The 22,301-nt window shown below is 36.4% G+C and overlaps 1 protein-coding gene across 1 annotated transcript in view; it reads left to right on the top strand.

Moving 5' to 3' along the window:
• The window catches only part of TMEFF2 (transmembrane protein with EGF like and two follistatin like domains 2), a 222,131-nt gene that overhangs the window by 176,931 nt on the left and 22,899 nt on the right, over positions 1-22,301 (top strand). The window contains exons 6-7 of the mRNA XM_025441502.3: positions 429-577; positions 1,296-1,355. Coding sequence (XP_025297287.1) covers positions 429-577; positions 1,296-1,355 — 209 coding nt within the window. The remainder of the gene's footprint in view (positions 1-428; positions 578-1,295; positions 1,356-22,301) is intronic.

Raw genomic sequence — 22,301 nt, 5'->3', positions numbered from 1 at the left:
CAGTTTTGCCAACTTGTATACTGCCAACCTAGCAAATCTTCCACTTTGTGTTTTAGGTATAATGTGATAGCAACGCTATTGATGTTACATTATTTTTTAAAGATTTTTGTTTATTTATTCATGAAAGACACAGAGAGAGAGAGAGGCAGGGACAGGCAGAGGGAGAAGCAGGCTGCCTGCAGGGAGCCCGACATAGGACTCGATCCCAGGACCCCAGGATCACGCATGCCCTGGGCCGAAGGCGATGTTACTTTTTTTTTTTTTTAATTGAAGTAAACTGGTATATAACATTACATAACTTTCAGGTCTATGACATTATAAATCGATATTTGTATACACTTCAAAGTGATCACCATCATAAGTCTAGTCAGTATCCATCACCATATAATTAAACCCCTTCAACCATTTTTATTTCTCTCTTCCTTTAGGTGTGTGTGCAACATCGACTGTTCTCAAACCAACTTCAATCCCCTCTGTGCTTCTGATGGGAAATCTTATGATAATGCATGTCAAATCAAAGAAGCATCATGTCAGAAACAGGAGAAAATTGAAGTCATGTCGTTGGGTCGATGTCAAGGTAATGTTTGTACCAAAATTCATTTCAAAGAATGTTTTTAGTCTTAGTATAGAAATGAAAAGTGAAGATAACTCCTTATTAGGCAAGCTGTTTCATTTCTGGAGACAGTTCTTATTTATAATGGATAGTAGAGTCTACTGTGGCATTTATGGTGATTGTAGACGTTTGAGGGCCTATCGGCAACAGCCCATATCTTTTTCTACATAAAGGGACTGTATCTTCACAATGCTGTAACACAGAAGCCAATATTCAGCAGACATTTCCTTGCATAGGAAAAAAAAAAGTCAAAATCATCTTTAGCAAAGAGTCTGAGGATTTATTAGAAAACCCTAAAATTAAAAACAAAGCACATCATGTTTATGTATTGATTCAATAGAAATATTTCAAGTACATTTTTTAAAGCAGGATGTACTGAGATGTTCTGTTTCATTTCTTATTCAGAAACAAACATTTTCTTGGTTTTTGACTTGTTATTCTTTTATCCACCTTATCTGTTATAATTGTGAACCTTCTCTTTGTCCCAAACTCTAGAAAGCTGATATCATTCTATTTTTCGCTCTCAAAAAATTGATGTAAATCTGTCTTTGCGTAAAGATAGGTTAGAACTATCGTTGTAAAACTTTCTTAATCGATGTGAAGGTACTATTGGAGGAATAATATAAATTTGACGTTAGGTGCTTAGGAAGTAATTAATCAATCTTGTTATTTTTTAACACAGATAACACAACTACAACTACTAAATCTGAAGATGGGCATTTTGCAAGAACAGATTATGCAGGTACATATAATACTTTCTACTATAGAGTGTGAGCACTTCCATAAAAGAGTCCTGGGGGAATCATTTTTTTACCATTGATCCTCAGTTGAATCTTGCAAGACTTCTGACATGTGCTAATCTCCTCTTGCTTTCTTCAAACTTTCAATAGGCAATGGTGAATTTTTGTTGAAGCAAATAAAATACTTTTTTTTTTTTTGCCAGAGTTAAAGCAATTGTCAAAAATGTCAGTAAGATATAACTAACTTGTTTTGACAGAGCAAATGGTACAAATGACAAAACATTTATCAAATTAATGGGCATCACTGGAAATTAATGCAGTTTTGGCAGTATATTGTAATGAATGCAAACGTTCTTTGAATTTTCATTAAAGTCAACAATAAAAAAGTTCGCTGGTTTCTAAAAGAGCTGGAAAGGACAGCTACAAATAATAATACAGGCTATCTCTCTAAGTGGAAAGTTTAAAAGGTATGTGTAACTTATTCTTAAAATAATAATTTATTTTACAAGTACAGTGTAGTTTCTGACTTTTGCAGAATTTTATCAAGCATTTATACAAAAATGTAAATTTTAGGGGTGTCTGAGTGGCTCAGTCAGTTAACCATCTGCCTTTGGCTCAGGTCATGATCCAGGGTCATGGGATTGAGCAGGCTCCCGGCTAAGCAGGGGCCTCCTTCTCCCTCGCCTTGTGCTCTCTGTCTCTCTCAAATAAATAAATAAAATCTTTTTAAAGAAGTAAATTTTATTTAGCAACTATAGAATATTATTTTGAGAACTAATTATATCTAATATAATGCTTCTAGGGTGAGAAATTATCTATGGGTATGCAAATATGACTTTAATAAGTTACTAAATTTTACTAAAATTTAGTATTATAAAGATAAAATTATTGATGTTGATAATGATATGTAGAGCTTTTGTTTTTGTTTTTTAAAGGAATGTTTTTGACTGTTAAACAGTTATAACTGTTTTCATTGGCATTCATATTACCTATTTACGGTTTGCCCATTACAAAGTTTGGAAATTGAGTTTTTATTCCAAAACAATTTGTATCTGAATTTTGTTTCAAACGTAATTTCTGACCTTCAGGGTCAATGCTTTTAGTTGCCATTATTTCCTATCTTATTACTTTATTGAACATGAGAAGGAAAGAGAATGTGTTTTTAAATCAATGCAAATGAACTGTTCAGACCCTCAGTGTTGTCCTAAGTCTACTAGTTTGACATCAGATCTATCTAGTAAACTCCATAGAAAAACTTTTAAGATAAAAGTAAAGTTTAGGGCAGCTCGGGTGGCTCAGCGGTTTAGCACCGCCTTTGGCCCAGGGCCTGATCCTGGAGACCCGGGATCGAGTCCCACATCGGGCCCCCTGCATGGAGCCTGCTTCTCCTCTGTCTGTGTCTCTGCCTCTGTGTGTGTGTGTGTGTGTGTGTGTGTGTGTGTGTGTGTGTGTCATGAATAAATGAATGGAATCTTAAAAAAAAAAAAAAGTAAAGTTTAAAAATATGTGTTTGTTGAAATCCAAACTTAAGAGAGGAAAAGGTAATGTCAATTGAAGCTTACAATTTGTCATTAAGCACTGATTACATACTTTAAAACTCCATGGAAGTTAATTTAGATGTCTTTATCTTCATTGGTAATCTTATGAAAATACAAAGTATACCCCTCATTAGACATTATTTAAATAATAGCCACATCCCTCAATATTTCCAGGCTCTCAATAGTATTTGCATTATGATAAATTTTGGGATACAAACTTTGGAAACATAAAAGGAACCAAATGGAGACTCAGTATGTCACTGTCCTCTTAATTTCTGTTTCACATTTTCAAACCTCCCCAAGGAGGTAAAATAGAAACTGTGTGACTCACATTCCTAGAAGTTTGCTATGTGCTCACAAGCTCATTTAATGTCACAGTCACTTCCCTTGTTAGACAAACATCCATGGATGCTTCCACTGGAGGGAAGTACTGGTCTTAACACACTCTCATTTTTTCTTAGATGTTGTTAATACTAGAGGTTAAAAACCTTTAATGACACCCTCATGTTTCCCCTTTGAGCCTACCTTAAAGCTGTTAGTACAAAAACACACATTTCTGATTACAAAAAAATGAGAATTAATTTAAAGAGGGCCTAAATCTAAAAATAAATATGCTGCATCTCATATTCAATATCATTTATAAAATAGAGACCTCAGGAAGGGCAAGCAAGGGCCGATTCACACAAAAGCAAAACCAAAGAGAGCCATGCCCCAACCAGACTAAGGGGAGGTAGACTGCAGGGTGTCTGGACTTGTGCAGAGCCATGAGTTCCAAGATACACCTGAAATGGACTCTAGGAAACCAAGGAATTTCCCAGATCATGCCAGCCAGCATTACTTTCTGTTGTGCCTGACTTGGGTCTCTCTTTGGCCCTCTCTCCTTTAATGAGACCCAAAGCGTTAGTGAGCCTGAGTCGAGAGCTTCGGATCTCTGTTTCAAGGCTGACTGACAGACTTTCTGTCTGATAAGCTGAACAGGCTACTTAATGTCATCCTGCCTTCATCAAAGACTCGAGCTTAGATGTAGGTCTTTCTCTTCACTTGCAGAAAGGCTCAGAGAACAAAATTTTATAAAAACCACAGAGCTGGCGCTTTCAGGGATTTCCATTGTTACAAAATGCTAATATTAAACTTCCCTTCTGGAAGTTTTTGTAAGTAGCATATTTATAAATAGCAAATGTTTTACGCCTCTTGAAATCTGCAACATTTTCTTTTTTAAAAAAAGTTCCCCTCATGTCTTGGAATGAAAAAAAAAATGAAGTTCAACCTTTTCTTTTTTTTTTTTTTCATCTGGTATGTGTATTTTCTGATTATGTTGTTTTTTTGTATAAAAGTCTGATCATGCTTCAGAAAAAGTAGCTACGTATTTTTCCCAATGAAAATTTACTTAATTTTATAAAATGTTAGATGTAAAATATACACATGCACATAAACACACACACGAAAAGCAAAACAAACCATGAATTTAAACGATTTTGTCTTTTATCATCTAGAAAATAAATGATTTTCTTTTATGACATTTTGCACCAGTTTCCAAAAGGATTTGTGGTGGCTTATAATTAAAATATATTCAAAGAGATTGTTTAAAGAGAGAGTGTAAACATAAAGCAGAACTGTAGAGGAGAATAAATATATCAGCAACAGGGACTATTATAGCTACTGCATTTAGCCCTAAGCTTCCTTGCAACCAGTGTAAAAAGAGAAAATATGATTGGATCAATTCATTCAGCAAATATTTAGAGTGCCTTCTATATGCACTCCACTGGGCTTTGCAAACGTGAATACATCATTCTAGGTCTCTATCAAAATGGAGTTTAGGTTTTCATTGCCTGCCTGATTAAAAATAAATAAATAATTAGTTCAGAAACCAAACACATAATTTCTCTAATGCTAAACTCTAAAAAGAAATTTTTGGCATAGATCTTCTCATCGCTGGAAAACACAGAATAGATAAATATCTTCAATAGTGATTTTATAAAATATGCCAAGGGGCTTTTCACATGGCTGGGGATTTTTCATAACATTTTTTTATAAGATTCCAGAGCATCGCATTAGAATACATATAAGTCAATGGTAGTCTTTCTGTGGCAGATTACATAATGAGTTATATTTATGTATATTTCCAAATTGGAAAAAAATAAAATAAAAACCACCGAGTACTAAGGGAAATGGCTATGAGGGAGAATGTGTTCAGCTTATCTTTCTCATGTATCTACAGGTTTAACAGGAACTGGATTAACAGAACAGTCAGAAAGCCGGAATAAAGATTAAAAAATTTGTTAAATTATAGTATATTTATGGGGAAAAGAAATTTCCCCTGCTTTTATTAGCAGTTAATGAGAAAAGTTAGCCCTGAGTGGTCTCCAGCCTTGAGAGGGAGCCAGAGTCAGCTCTGAGTCTACGTACAAGCGTGCTTGGAGTCTATGTGTCTTCTTATTTGCATTATACTGTGGCCATTTGCCATTTTTTGTAACATTTAGGGAGTCTTAAATTTTTAGGAAATTTTCTCTTTAGAAACCTATTCCTTATCTTTGAGCAATAATTTAGATAATTAAGCTCAGTTCTAAAAGATGAAAGAGAGAAACCGGAAATATACATTTAAACCAAATTCCATACATTCCATTATCCGTTGATTCATTTGTTCACACTAAGAGGAAACTGACATCTTGAAAGGGTATCTAGTCTAAGTGAATTGTCATAATAACCTGTTCTCTGTAGAAGCCTTCGCAATTTACAAAGGCTTTTCACATATATTGTCTCCTTCAGTCTTGGTGACAGAAATGTGAGGAAGATATTATATGCATTTGACAGGTGAGAAATGGAGGTTCAAGGAGATTAACTAAAAAAGGAGTATGTGATAGAGCTAAGGTTCAAACCATCATCACTAATTCCAGAACCCAGCAGAGTGCGAATGGTATAGGACCAGGGGAGAAGTGTCACTGCCTAACATTCTTTGAGACCTTTGGCCCCACTCTGCACCTTAGAGGTTAACCCCTTGAGTGTTCTGGACTCAAAAATGTTTCACCAAATCGTCTGCATTGCTGTAAAACGCTCCAAAGAGTTACTCCTCTCTTTGATTTGTCTCTCTCTCCCAAGCATCCTACAAGTGCTCTTTGAGTCTTAGATTTTACTGTTCTGTTTTCTGTTTCCCCACGCAGACAAGAGAAACCAAAGAGAACGAACAGTGTTTGCTACCAAGTAATCCTACATTAATAGAAAACGTATGTGTGATATTTTCTAGGTTTACGAAGATCCACTCACATTACCTTATTTGCTCTCATGTCAATCCAATAAAACAGGGTCACAAATACTGGGGGAAGTAAAATTGGAGGTCCGAAAAGCCAAGTGCTTAACCCAGAACCGGACACGGTATTTTGGCACATTGACCACCACCCATGCAAATATAGCACTTGCTTGATTTGTCTGCTGCTTGCCTTGATTGCTCTTCCACTATATATGTATCGACATGAATATCAAGTGGTTACATATCATATTTATAACATGAATTAATTCAGTCATGTGGAAAAAAATCTGCATTTAAAATGGGAAGCTTTTTTCCATTTGCTCATGAACACAAGGAACACTTCACCAGAAAGCATGTTATGTCTAGGCCAATAATTTGATCTGTAGGAAAGAAATAAATAGCAGCAAATGTAGGCAGCAGCTTGTAGCACAAATATTGGTATCAACAGTGAAATAAATAAAAATGTTTGCCCAGGCTATTACAGTGCCACCGGACTAGCCTAGAATATTTAAGCTCAGGAAATGAATTAAGATGTCAAGATTTTCTCAAGATTTCTGAGGGAAAGCGTCTCAATTCAAGTATTTTCCCCTCTGGGATTTACATTAGAGTGCTGCAAAATTCATAAAGCTTTCTATGAACTCTAACTCACAGTTTTTCCTGCTCTCTTGAACTTCTGTGCTTTCATTGTTTTCCCCATAAAATCATGTAGCCAGTCATCTGTAATATTATGTTATGTTCATGGTTATAGATAAACACAGAAATAGTATTTGCAATACAGATGAAGGTTTCCTACTGAAGGGTTGCCTTGGGCCCTGGTACACTCTGGAAAACTTTGTGTTTATGCCCCAGTTCATAAATGCATCCTGCATCATTTATGTGCACTTTTTCCTATTGGAAATGCTCCTTCCTGCAACAAATTGTTCACCTTGAGGTGTTACTCATCTACCTTTCTCTCTCATGAAGATGTGGCAGCCAGTTTAGTGGTTAAGGTCACTAAAAATCAGACAGGGCTGAGTTTAAACACTGGCCATGCTGTTGATTATCTAACCTTGAGCCAATTAATTGACCTTTCTGAGCCTCATTTCTTCATGTGTTCAGTAGACATAATAAGCCTACTTCCCCAGGGTTAGAGTTTGAATTAAAAGACATTATGTAAGATATTAGCAAGAAACTTGTAAGCCAGCTGTTGTAATTATTTTCCTTTTGGTCTGACAATTGAAAATTTATGGGAAATATAACTCATTGTATGGGCTACGGTCTGTCCAACTCTGATACTTATTCAGAGTTTTTGTACAAATATTTTCATTTATGAACTCCTACAATTACAACTCAAGTTGTAACTCAAGTCATAGAAGAACTTGCTTCAGGAGATTCTGGTTGACTTTTTAATTCATCTATAAAGAAGTATTTATTGAGTACTTACCATTTATAAGTCTTCAGCACACTGATGTGTCTAAGTTTTCACATAGCTAACTTGTCAGTTTTCCTCCAGTTGACATGATTTTATGTACAGCACAGTTTGATCACTTTAAAATAACACGACAAGAAAGAAAGAAAGAAAGAAAGAAAGAAAGAAAGAAAGAAAGAAAGAAAGAAAGAAGAAAGAAAGAAAGATAGATTTAAAAATAAAAATAAAATAAATAAAATAAAATAACAAGACTACCAGATTATGAGAACATGAGATTCAAATAGAAATTTAGTAGGAGGATATAAGATTTGAAAGGACTTCAAAAAAAAATGAAATAGAAAGAAAGAAAGAAGAAAGAAAGAAAGATAGATTTAAAAATAAAAATAAAATAAATAAAATAAAATAACAAGACTACCAGATTATGAGAACATGAGATTCAAATAGAAATTTAGTAGGAGGATATAAGATTTGAAAGGACTTCAAAAAAAAATGAAATAGAAAGAAAGAAAGAAAGAAAGAAAGAAAGAAAGAAAGAAAGAAAGAAAGAAAGAACTTCCAGATCATGGTATCACTTAGATTTGTTTTCCACTTCACCTGTAAAATTGGTCATTTATATCCCAGGGTATGTGTATGAAGGACCTACACATTCATTTTTTAAAAGAAACCTGCATAATCCGTGATCAGAGTGATGGGAAGGCATCAAGCAAAAATAACAGGAATGTGGCATATAAGAATTAATATCTGTTATACAAAACATTGTTTCCACTCAGAAAACGTAGTGTTTATGAAACATCAGTCTGCACACGTGCACGCACGTACACCATTAAGAGTCAGAGCATCAAGATCAGGACAGATGCTTACAGCAGAAACTAATCATCAAGGAAGAATTGTCTTTCCTTGATTAGATTTGTTGTTTTGTTTAGTACAGAAGGCAAAGAGGAAAAACTGGTGGAACTCAAACGTCTGGCTATCACTAGTGAAAGTGACATAATTCTCCACCTTAATTTACCTTTTTCCCCTCAAGCTTGTTATTTCCATTCCTAGGAGAAGTGGTATAAGTATGGGCAGAGTGAGAAGTTCAAAGAAGAGTAGCTTATGTCCAAATGCTCTCTATAATCTCAAGACACACTGTTTTCCATAAAACTAATAAATAGAATTCAAGCAGTTTTTAAAAAAAAAAAAAAAGGAGATATCCGGAGCACTTTGATTGCTGCTTTTGTTAATGAGTCTGATATGCTTCAAATATATGAACCCACATTATCGAGCACATTAAAAATTCAGTTCTCACATCTTGATGATTTGAGACTGTGTACAAATATAATCAACTAAAAATATTTTTAAGTATCTGTGAAACTAAAATCTCTCGGAAAAATTGTGTTTCTAAACACTGACTGTTACTTGTTTCATGGGTCACAGCTTGTTCCCTCTAACTGTTCATTTAGAAATTGCTTAGACTTTTAGTTTGAACTCAGATGTAATCAAGAGAATCTGACTTGTGAGCCAAACTCCAGGCATAACAATGTATGGAAATTGGTGATAAGGCTTGAGGGGAGAGGTGGCCCAGGAACCTGAAAACAGTAATAAGGACCAAGAAGGTCAACACCTACCCTCACCTCTGAGTCCTGAGATACAGAAGAGGAGGATCCCGCATATGGCCACCTTGTGAGAAGACTCGAGGGATGTGGTATTTTAGGAGAAAGCTGGTACTTGAGGATGTTAAGAAGAGAGATGAGAATTTCAGCGAAACTTCTGAAGATGGGAGGAGGAATTTGCTGACCTTAGAGCAGAGTTCCTGGTGAGCTTTGGGAAGTGGTTGGAAATTGGGGGCAGAAAGATAAGCTAGTCAAGGATAGATAACCAACAATGGCAGCATGTCATGGACTTGGTGATTCAGTGGAGAGAGACAACTGGGACAGGACAGGGCAGGATTTGGACATCGACTGAATTCATTATAAAGCTCTTGGACTTGTAGACTTAGAAATCTAAATTTTCAGCACAGCAAGAGTAAGCTGTGGTTCAGCAGTGAACTCAACCAAACTCAGCGTCTGTGTCTTGATTTGCCATGGGAAGGCTTTACCCCGAGGACTTGGGTCCCCTGAACAATGCGTTCTCTTCCTAGAGTTGAATTCTCTGAGAAGTCCAATCATAATGAGGTCACTTAGGGAGCCTGAACAGAAGATCTATTTTTCAAATGTTTAAGGTATCAAGCTAAGATGCAAATGTCTACACAATAAAGATACCCCTACCCTCAAATCAGGAGACGTACCTTCGGCCAGCACATCCTCTCCCAGGATCAGATCTTACCTAACACTGAGTTTCCATTTCTGGCTAATGCTTGTCTAATCTACCTCTTTTCCAGGTGCAATAAGTTTAATCAGGATCAAGTTAGGCCTGTTCTCTCAGAAGCATTTCATGACTTTAAGGCGTTCTGGTGCTCTGGAAAAGTACAGAGCAATCTTGTTCTCCTTACTTCTGAATCCTCTGGGATCTCCCTCAATAACCCTAGAAATGATAATATTAGTACAGAGTATCAGCATTAGCCATATTGGATTGGTAGGTCCTTCTTCACTGTAAAACATACAAAAGTTTTTACACAAAGTTAACTTTTAAGCCCATTCTTTAACATATTAATCCAGAGACATCTGACCAATAACAAAGAAGAATGAATAAATCTTAGAAAGCGAAGTTTGATATTTTGGGGGTTTACTATGATAATCTGTAGCATTTATGCTAACAAATGTCATTTATGGTGATTTATGTTTAATTTCATAAAACAAATAGGATGGATTTATTAATTATCCAACACAGAATGAGATGGAGAGTTCTGCAAAGAGTGGTGGATGCATTATCAGTGTTTGATACTGTTACATAATAATTCCTGTAAAATATATTCCAGGACACTAAAAAAAAAAAAAAAAAAAAATCCACCGCTTCTCCACTTTCTTTTACATTTTCTAAGATTCAGAGCTGTGTGTGCCATACATCAAAAACTACTCCCAAGAGTATTTCGTTAAAAAATTCATTTAATAATGGAAACAAATGTCTAACTAAAATTTTTTTAAATAAATGTTTAGAAATCACTCAGAAAATGAAGCTTAAAAAACAAGCTCCATTTGTCCTACAGAAATTAAGTATTCCAGAAAGAGCATGTTATTAGTCTACAGAGTTTAAACCAACAAGCAATTAGTGTTTTGTCAGGCAGTACACATCCAAATTCACTTCTGCAGATTGACTGTTCATGTACTGTCACAATTATTTTACAAATCTTGCACCACTGTTTTTTTTTTCCTATTTATTTTTCTGTTATTTAAAGAGCCCCAGGGAAGTTGGAGGTTTCCAGTTGTCTGAAATAATCTCTGAGCAAATCCCACTCCTGTCCCCACATCCCTAGCAGCTCATCCTTCCCCACAGTTGGCACATGTACTTTCGGTCTAGTTTCTGATTTTTTAATGAAACATAGCTTGAAAGCGTGAGGAGGACCTAACAGGTAGGCCGGAGGAGCTTGCCTATGTGGTCGATTTAGGAAAGTATCCCCGTTGTCATCCAGAAGTAGTGGGACAATCAATAGTAGCTGAAACGCCCCATCAGCAGTGATAAGCAACGATTAACTCTCAGTTATCTCCGTAGATTATCAAGTACTCTCACTTTCAAGCTGGTTGCCTTCTACAATTTAGCATGTTTCTTAGCTGTTCACTTTGGCCTTGAATTGGTACATGCTTTGGAAACACAGCTAACTGTGATGCTACCCTAAGAAAACCATTGTCATCCTCATGTATAATCATTATATATTATTATAATCATGATTATCATCATCATCAGGAAAATGATCCCACTGGAATAAGATTACTTCGTTTTTTTTATTCCAAAATCGACTAGAAATTATGTTTGTTATCTACTGTTTTGAATGCTCCACAAAACTATGCTCCAAGGATATGAGTAATCATATTTATTTCTTAATTCCAATTGAATTTCAGAGCACATGACTTACAAATATCATTTTATGGAAGAAAGAGACTGGAATAGCAATGCAGAAACTTGTGGCTTAGTCTCATCTCTCGCGCAAGAGAACTTGAAACTTAAATAGGTATTTAGCCTCTCGGAACCTAAATTCTCCCATGAGTAAAACTTGTTGATAATATTCCTTTTTTTCTGGATTTCAGATTCTACAACCAAGTATATAGCTTTAGTTCAGAAATCATGAACTTGAGGGAAAGTTGTTGACCATTACCTTATGACAGAGGTTCTCAAAAAGGGCGACATATGACAATGTCTGGAGACATTTTTGATTGTCTGGGAGACAGGAGGTACTGTTTGCATCTAGTGGGTGGAGGCCAGCGATGCTGCTAAGCATCCCACCATGAGAGGACAGGGCTCCACAGCAAAGAATTATCTAGCCAAAATGCCAATAGTGCACACGTTTGAAAACCCTGCTTTATGGTGTTAGAAATTATGGTAAAGCACATATGACATGGGTTCGAGAAACTAAATGACACTATGAAGTCCAGAGCATTTTTCAGTTCTCCTCCAAAAGGAGATAAAATCCCAGACCAAGGATCATTGGCTTAGTACAAACTTTTATCTCACTGCTTCAAACACACACATTCTTTTTTTCTAAAATAACAGTTATTCCATTAATAGAAAAGTTTCACAAATAAGCATGAATATCTATCTCTGAAAAGACCTATCGGAATAATAAAAGTTCGTCTAGCTAAAAAGGAAGTCATATTCTTAGTTATCAGAAGTGACTGAGGAAAGTCTCAGCCGTAAGTGGGCCCCTCATCTCATATTCACTATTCTTAACTAATATTCTAACAACCTGGGTCCCTGCTCTGCTGTTCAAAGCTGTGTCACCTTTTAGTTCACATTAGCTGTTCCTTACAGATTTTGGCCAAATTGCTGACCTGTCTGAAAGCTCTTTAATGAGGCACCTGAGTGGCTCAGTGGTTGAGCATCTGCCTTTGGCTTAAGTTGTGATTATAGAGTCCTGAGATCGAGTTCCATGTCGGGCTCCTCACAGGGAGCCTTGCTTTTCTGCCTCTCCCTGTGTCTCTTATGAATAAATAAATAAAATCTTTAAAAAAAAGAAAGATCTTTAATGATATTCTCTGAGAAGCAAAAAGCAACTATTTCCAAGCTTCTTTTTATTATCAGGCATTTTCACAGAATAAATATCTGTGAACCTTGGTTCATAAGAATCTGTTTAAAAGCAACTGGCTAAAATCTCCTAAAGTTTCCAGCAGCAGTTCTTAGGACTAAAATTGTGCTCTTGGCGGAACAAACTGCGTGGTATGACATGAGATGGCAGGTGTGCATGCAAACCTCCGTCTCTGAAACGGTGAGGGGACCTGAAGCTGTCTCTCCCATGTCACCCAGTGGGCAGCCCGACGGTGCCGCACCCCTCAGGGAAGGACACTAAGGGGCAGCACGGTTTAGAAGCTCCCGGGCACAGACCTTCCTTGGAATGGGGAGGAAACCCCACCACATCCCATTTGCTATCTCCCTAGTAAAATAAAGTTATTGGTTTTGTAACAAGGACAATGAGGATATTTGTTTAAAAAGACAACTTGAAAAAATAGCAGAGACAACAGGAAATGATAAATGAGCAAGTCCTTGCTACAGTAATTACTTTAGTATTGAAACAAATGAATAACTTTCAGAGCAATGTTATTTTCTGTCTTAGATTATCCTACTACCAATCCATATAGTATGTGCACCATTGGCCTTTATACCAACACAGAACCCTACCTAAGGAAGAGGAGTTAGTAAGTAAATTGACTGAGAGATTTGTGTTAATGTTTTTTAAGAATGTATGATGTTCTTTTGGGAAACAGACTCTCTCTGAAAGATGGAACAGTTTGGGGTTTTTTGGTTTTTTGTTTTTTTTCATCTATACTCGTTTTATGCCAAAAGTTAATCATTAAAAGAAAGAGAGGTGAAGAAAATCTTTCTAGAATGGATGAACAAAATAACCTAGAAGTATCCATTTATTGAAATCAATTTATTGGAAGTTATTCGGTTAATAATTCCCTACTGAAATGTTTTGATTTTGTGGAAAACACCCTGGACAGGATATCAGACCTAAATTCTAAACCCAGCTGCTCAATTCACAAATGTTACGTAATCTGGGAGAGTCTTCTAGCCTCTCTGAGAATCTCTAAAGTGAAGATTGTATATTTCCTGCCTTTTTCACATGTTTTAGATAAGAAAGCCCTTTTGTGAGATGTGACTCACTATGCAGTTATAAAAAATTATCATTGGAATATAAAAACCTATTCTAACATGTTTTTCATTTTGTCATCAAAGTTTTAATTGTTTTTCGGGTTGAAATAATTGTTTAATTTGGATAACACGATCTGATCTAATATTAACAAAATTTAAACAGAAGATTTTTAGCTTCTAGATTTCCCATTTTTTTTCTATTTCTGCATATGGATCTATTAATTGAGTGATATAAAAAAATAACAAGGCTGTTTGACTCAATCTTCTTTTGACTATGTCTAGAGCTTTGAATTATGCCCCAGGTAGTTCTGTTCCCGGCTGATTGGCTTACGCCTTATTCCAACTCCCATTTTCCAAATGCACAAGGGCTATTTGGAGCAACCATTCATATTGTTACAATGATTTTTTTTTTTTTTTCCGAACGCTTGATGTGTGCCTAGGTAATGGAAGAGTTCATTGTACTCAATATGTATAGAATGTTTCAGAATTTGAGTAAAAATTGTACTATTCTAAGGTAATGTTATTTAGCCCTGTTAATTCTCTATTACAGAATTTGAATGTAGCAGTATGCCAATTAAAAGCATGAGTTAGAAATGTTAAGGGCCTATTCCAGATAAGACACGCTCCATCATTCTCACGTTTTGACTATGAGTTTTACCTACTAAGAGTCTCATCAATAAATACATAAATATTTCTAGAAAGGCAAAGGAGGGGTTTTAAGTTGTAATTCTTGTCATCTCTCTGTATAAACAAAAAAAATAAACCATGAGTCCACTGTGTTCATGAAGAATAAATTCTCACCCTTTCCCTTCCTCTCATATAAATGAGCCTCTATTCTGTATTTAAATTTCTTTGTAGATATAAACTGCCTTCTTTCTTAATCACATAAATCTATTAGCTAATAACTCTCAGTAGAAAAAAAAATGCTTTCTTTTAATAAACAAGTCGCCCCCCACCCCACCGCATTGGGTCTTGATTCCCATGGTTGCCCTTTTCCCTTTAAAAAGATAAAGAAAAAAAGCTTTCATAGTTTGCCTCCGTCGTTTATATTTACCATTACTTACCATGATATTTTTAGTAGATAGGCTACTGAGGGTTTAGCAGAATGCATCTACAAACTATTATAAGACTTTGTATTTAATTTTGAGGCTTGAAATAGCATAGTTCATTCACTGTTCTATGTGACATTTTAAAAACCTGAGCAAACAGTATTATTCTTGGAAAAGAAAAGCTCTTTCTCACTGGGTTCAGGATTTAGGAACAATATTGAATTGATCTGGATCAGAAAATTGTCTCCGAAAACCTGAAATGAATTCAAACATTCGGAAGATGATCTCCCCTCTTACTTCCTGCCTCGGCCTTCGGCTGTTCTTTGAGTGGTCCTGGATCCTCACTCGCGCTGCATGTGATCGGATGCATCCCAGAGCCACAGCTCACTTCCAGAGCTTTTGCCAGAGCCCGGGCTTACCCACACTCCACATTCCACGGCTGTGCGAGGCTTCTCTGCCCTGAGGTAGAGCCCTGTCCGTGAGAAGCGCCTTGTGATCATCCCACCAGGAACCGTCATCTCGGATGCCAAGATCACTCGTCTATCTCACTATGTCTTCACCCCCCCCAACAAATAAATTGGTGCTTTTAGGTGAATGAAGCTCTCCTGCCTTACCCTTCAGGCAAAATTCTTACATCCCTTGGGGTGACAAAAGTTCATATCCCTTTCTGCCCCTAGAAGCAAAAAAAAAAAAAAAAAAAAAAGACTAAGATGCATCATTAATCATGCAAACTGTCTACTGCCACAGTGCCAAGAAAATGATCATTCCCATACCAGCCATCAATATTCCTGACACCTGTCTGAAAACGCAGGTCATGCATATCCATCTGCCTTTAAAGAAGTGTCAATGTGCAAACATCCTTTCACTATTTTTAGGGTCATGTTAAAATTATTCATCACCCACCTGTCAGTTCATCCAATTTGTCATATTATCCCGACTACCAATGTCTATTACTGGTCATTTCCCTTTCGCATTGTGTTTTTAGAGCATTAGGGTAGAGGATGTTTTTGAAACTGTCAGATATATAAGAGGCAGTGAAATCTTGCTATAGGGCCAGAGTTCTCACCAGCAAATTAACAATGCTCAGCGTCTCCCCAGGCTTAATGGAAAATGTGTACATCTGGGGTTTTTGTGTCTGGTGCAAGTTCTACTACCATCTAACTTGCAGTAAATAACTTTCATTAAAAACACCACAATATTCCTGTCTTGGGACATGATTTCCAAAAGGTTAAAAACAAGCCTTTTTAAATTAAGAAGTTAATGCAAAACTTTTCTGATAAAACCATCAAAATGCAACCATTTTGTTCTTTGAAAAAATTACAATTAAATTAAAATTATGATAGGAAGATAGGATTCAGTATCAGAAACTTAAACCCTATGATGGTACATCTCATCCTTTATTCTTAATATGAAAGTCATAATCCCTAAAATGGGCAAGTCAGATTTTTTACTGATCTTAAGTAGTTTTAACATTTCTTTTCTTTCACATCTAATATAATTTTAAAGCTAGTATAACTCACCCTTTTTTCCCCTCTTTTATCTGTGTCCTCTGCTAACACCCGTAAAATGGATTCTGGTATCTTTGAATAAGGGAGGCATTTCCACCAATTTTCCAGGTGGGAAAATTGCAGGATTGAAATTTACTGCATCCTTGATTCTAGTCATTGCCATTATAGGGCCCAGGGAGACCTGTGGCAGCTCCTGCATCTGATCATAACCTCCCTGGGCCTTAGTGTTCTTTTTGTTGTTGTTGTTTGTTTTTATTATTGAATTTAATTAATTAACAGACAGTGTATTATTAGTTTCAGAGGTAGAGGTCAGTGATTCATCAGTTGCATGTAACCCCCATTGCTCATCCCGCCACGTGCCCTCCTTAGTGCCCGTCACCCAGTTACTCCATCCCCCCATCCTCTCCTAGAGTTCAGAGTCGCTTATGGTTTTGTCTCTCTTTGATTTTGTCTTATTTTATTCTTCCCTGCCTTTGGCTGCTATCCTCTGTCTTGTTCCTTAACTTCCACATATGAGTGAAATAACTGATAACTGTCTTCCTTTGAATGACTAATTTTGCCTAGCATAATACCTTCTAGTTCCATCCACTTTGTTGCAAGTGGTTAGATTTCTTTTCTTTTTTTTTTCTTTTCTTTTCTTTTTTTTCTTTTCTTTTCATTTCTTTTCTTTTCTTTTCTTTTCTTTTTTTCTTTTCTTTTTTTGACAGCTAGCCTTAGTGTTCTTACGTGAAAATCACAGGTCTTATATAGGTGATCTCAATGTCTCCCAGGTAAGAGTCTCATCTATAACCTAGACAGTGATGACATATAAAAAAGCCACAGACTGAAGTGTTCAGTCCTTGCTAAACAATGACTTCCCCCCGAATTTGCATAAATAGGATGAAATCCTGAAAATGATTAGCAGATTAGTACAGTGTCTCTTCAGAATCCTCCTGCTACAGTCAACAACAGTGCCCCAAGTTCATCAAAATAAATTCTTTTTTTTTCATCAAAATAAATTCTAAGCTTAGAACAGTGCCAGTTATTTGCAGATTTGCAGACACTATCAAGTGACGTAAGTTTAACCGTGACACCCTTGAAGTAAAGTGCCCTGGTTCTCTGGATGGTGGTACCCAGGACTTCAGAGAAGAGTTACAACAAAACAACGTGAGACCCATGATATCTGCTCACGTGGAAGATGCAGTGTCTTAAAGAGATTGTTATTAGTCAATTATTTGGATTCAGAATTTTAATTGGTGAGCATCGTATGAGGGGCCATCTGTTCCTCACTGGCATGGTCATGTTTTCTTCTTTCTTTCTTTCCTTCTTTTCTTCTTTTTGGAAACAAGGACTCAGAGGCAGACTACACCCAAGTCTCTCTCTAACATTAAATTCAGAGAGGCTCTTACTCTAATAAGCACTCTTATACTAAATGATGACTGTTCAAATAACTTTTTCTACAACAAATAGAAAATAAAGCATTAGGGGTATTAAAGTAGAAACAAAATAACAGAAAATCATATTCATTTTTTTTTACCTTGTGTCATCTACTATATATATACAACACACTGACTTATCTCCTCACAACCTGCCTGGGGAAGAGGTATAATTAGTCCTTTCTAGAAATAAGAAATACGCATTCTGGAGATGCGTATGTAATAGAGTAGATGTTCAAGCCGATGGAGTAACGATGACTGTCAATACAAGTCAGGGGTGTCACGGAGAAGGTGGTTGCATTGGGTTCACCTGGCAGAGGAGACAAAAGATGATTATAAACATAGGGAACAGCACTGATAAAGGCAAAAAGGCTTTGATAAGCAGGCATTTTTAGGGAAAGCAAATAGTTTGGGGTGACTAAAGCATAGATAAGAAGGAGAAATAAATGGACTAAAATTGGAATAGTGGTTTGGAGCTTCAAACAAGTCTCTTTTCTCATTAGCAAGGAAAGGAAAAATTTGTCCTCTGTTCAATAGAGGTACAGTGAGGTATCTTAAATGATGTCATATTCTTTATTTAAAAAAAAAATACTGGGATCCCTGGGTGGCGCAGCGGTTTGGCGCCTGCCTTTGGCCCAGGGTGTGATCCTGGAGACCCGGGATCGAGTCCCATGTCGGGCTCCCGGTGCATGGAGCCTGCTTCTCCCTCTGCCTGTGTCTCTGCCTCTCTCTCTCTCTCTGTGTGTGACTATCATGAATAAATAAATAAAATCTTTAAAAAAAAAAAAATACTGGCAGCAAAGTGAGGAATAAGCTAGAGAGGAAGAATCCTAGGCAAGATGATGTTGGATATGGAATATGGTATTATGGAATATGAACTATGGTAATATGGATATGGAATATGGTATTAACCAAACAGAGGACAATGAGGTTTGAATGTTGCAGATGGTGACTGCAATAGAGAAGAAACAGACTTCGTGTGGATTCAGGAGATGAAAGGTCACCAAATTTGAGAACTGATCAGATATGAATGCCAAGAGAAGGGGAGAACTGATGGGAAGTTTCCTCAGTATGAGGAAGAGGAGACTACTTCATTGGTTTTTTTCCCCTGCTTTGCTCAAGGGCATCAACATCTAAGTAAACATATGAGGCTGGAGGTCTGGAGAGAAATAGAATTTAAAATAATGAAGCAATAATCCTCAAGGAGAAGTTGAGTCTGAGGGTGCCAGGGAACTCAGGTACTGTGAAAAGCAAAGACGACCAAGAATCAATCCCCAGGGAGCAGTGGGGCCTGAAACAGGGAGCTCTGGAAGCAGGTGGAAACCGTGGAAACATTCACTAGACTCTCTCCTTTGTTTCCTTTCTTCCTTCTTCGCATTTCTTAAAACTTGAAAGTAAGATTTTTAAATTTATTTATTCATAAGCAAATAAATGATCATTTCACTCTGAGAGTTGTATTTAAAAACCCCCTTCTTATTGGAAAACTTGTCTTTTGTTTTGGTTTGGTTTGGTTTGGTTTTTTCTGGACAGTTATGTCTAACCTAGCTTTTTCTATGCTCTCAGAGATGCCTTTCCCTCGTATCTTCCCCTAGCAGGACCCTTCATGCCATTCATGAGAAAGCCTGCTTGACCACCCTACTTGATGTCCACCTGCACCCTATGCATTCTCTCTGCCAATATTATGTTTGCTTTTCTTCACGGTGTTGAGGGAGAACAGAATTGTGTATGTGTTTTTACCTTTTTGTTTTCTGTCTTCTTTTGGAACAATATAAACTCCATGAAGGCAAAGAATTTTTCTTCTTCTGTAAAAGCAGTGTCTGGAACAAATGCCTGGTGTATAGTAGACACTAAATAATTATTTGTTGAATAAAATAAGACTGACCGTCATCTTTCTAGAAACAAAACTATGTGAATTTTTAAAGGAAGCTCCATATCAAATTAATGTCACTTTTGTTCTTGGGAGATTTTGACCATATTAATATTTTTATCATTTTATACGACTTTTAGTGTAAAACTGCAGAAACAGAAGTTGCTAAAAGATATATATATACATTTTCACCCCTAAAAATGTATTTCAGCTTGAGGGTTTATTTTTTTTATCTCTATTGGGCATTTAAAAAACATTTTAAGGATGGACCTGTATAGAAAATATAATTCTAAACATTGCTTTGGAAGTAATAGCAAAGACTGTTTACTAAAAGGGGAAGAAAGAGACCTTCATATGCAAATGTATGGCATTTGAAAATGTCATATAGCTACATCTACATATAAATAAGCTGCTCTCTGAATTTCCAGGGAAGGGAGACTTTGTAGAGTATCAGCTAATTTCTATATCAAAATAAAATAAACTGATAGAGTAGCAATGAGTCAAGACATGGAGAAACGCATCTTCACTACCTCTTCGTACGTTTGTGGCACTTCAGGTCATAGACCACCTGGCCAAATTCAAACCAAAATGAAATCAAATCCCACAATACTTGATGAGTAATAGAAATGAACAAGCTAGAAGAAAAGGGATTCACAGATGAAAAAAAAAAAAAAAGGAATGAAAAAAGAGAGACAACTTCCTATCAAGTATTTGCTTCCTTCTAAATATTGACAAAGAAATAAAGGGCCTCGTGACGTCTTCTCCACTTAACCTTTATGCCAGGGATTGTTTTTCATGTGAAATCTTAAAGGTTGTGCCAGAAAAGCAAAGACTTATAATTTTTACCTCTTTCCTATTTCATATTTGTTCCATTGCCTTAGTACAAAATAGTTTACTTCGGAAAAATCCCTCTGGTAAACCAGAGTATGTAAACTACCAGATGGGGATAAGTGACTCCTTTATATTAAATGAATTATCCTTCCAGGACACCAGGGTACCACTCTACAAAGCATATTTTTTTCTGCACTGTTTGGGGGCTCCTTGCTTCTGGAAAAGTTAACTAGTCTCATCCATCCAAACAGGCAGCCCAGCCCGTTCACGGGCACTAGGTACCCAGGTGTGATTTTTACAGTAGGTCATTTGTCCCTTTCCAAGTTAAGGCTATAGAATTCATCACAGGGAAAAAAAAACTTAGTAAATTATCTTATGCAGCTTTTACTGGCCATTTTATGGAGTCCACCTGGGAATTGTGTTTCCCTAACAGGAGGAGCTACCTGCTATGTGTCAGGTCGCGCCTGCATCACAATTGCATCTTGGATGCTTAAAAGTTTAACAAAGCCTGCCCTCATCCTCGCCCGGCATATTTACAAGGGCGCTGGGGCTAAGGAAATAAGCTTCTAGAATGATTACTGAAGGGAAACACTAGGGGAAAAAAAAGAAGTTAAGAAGTTTTAATAAGTGTAAGGTGTCAATGTGGAAGAAAAGGGAAAATGCAATAGTCAAAGGAACCCAAGAAATCAGAATGGTCTTCAAATGGATAATATAATTGCTACCTTTTATTGAATATGGCTGATTGCTTGGCATTTCATTAGTGCTTCTCTGAAAGGACTCTCCAATGAAGGAATTATTATCACCATTGTAAAGACAAAGAAATTTAGGCTCAGAAAGTTTAAGCGATTTCCCCAAGGTCACCTCACCAGTAAGAAGTCAAAAAAATGTGTAAACTGATACTGCAAAGCTGGCTAATCTCTTCTCATTACACCAGCCTGCCTCTTGGCATATAGAGTAACAGGGAAAAGGGTAGCAGGATGCATGTTGGCTACATTTGAACTATGCAGTCAGTCTCTTGCGGCAGATATTAAGGAAACCAAAAGCAAATCCTTTATGAGGATTAAAAATATCAAATCAAAGAACATGTTCAGAAAACTAAAAAAGGAAAAAGAAGTAGACAAAATTTTGTTGACTTTTTGCTGAAATGTGCTGACATTTGGAGATATTTATGTTTTTCCGAACATCTGGTGGATATTAGTATGTTTTTATTCACAATCTTCCATTATTAATGATAAAAAGAAGCTGAGTAATTATGATATACTGCCACAATGAATGAATATTATGCATGTTTTTTCCAGCGTATTACAGAGTCTCATCATTCCATCAAATATAAAAACATAAAGTTATTTTTAAAAAGTGGAACATGGATGTTATCTTCTTGTAACAAGCTTCTTTCCATCAGAATAGATCATATTGAGTCAGCAACTCTTGTATCTAAGACATAAGAATACATTTCAAGTCATAAGATCTGTTATTAATAAGTGATTCAAATTACACTATTAATACTGCCTTTAGTTTGAAAAATGGCCTAAATCTCTTTTATTTTTTTGTTTTGCCAAGAGATAATTCCATTTCTTTTATAGAACTTCATGGAAGAGAGATTATTTTATTAGACTTAGAGACACCATGGCTTTGTCTCCTTTGTAGATTGTCAAAATGAAGTATACCTTTACTGACTCTATAATCCTACTCCCTGGCTTTTATCGAGGGTTCCTTCATCTACTCAGAGCTCTTACAAGTATCTACTACTGAATATAATTGAATCGCTTCCATAAAACACCAGCAACAGCATATCCCCAAAGGCTGGCAAAGACCACCATGACAGTGGAACTACAGTTCCTGACGGAGAGGCAGCCTCTCTATGAGTGG

The sequence above is a fragment of the Canis lupus genome, chromosome 37 (assembly GCF_003254725.2).
Source record: "Canis lupus dingo isolate Sandy chromosome 37, ASM325472v2, whole genome shotgun sequence".
NCBI classification, from domain to species: Eukaryota; Metazoa; Chordata; class Mammalia; order Carnivora; family Canidae; genus Canis; species Canis lupus.
Note: the sequence above shows the minus strand (reverse complement) of the source record. Positions and strands in the feature narration are given on the sequence as shown.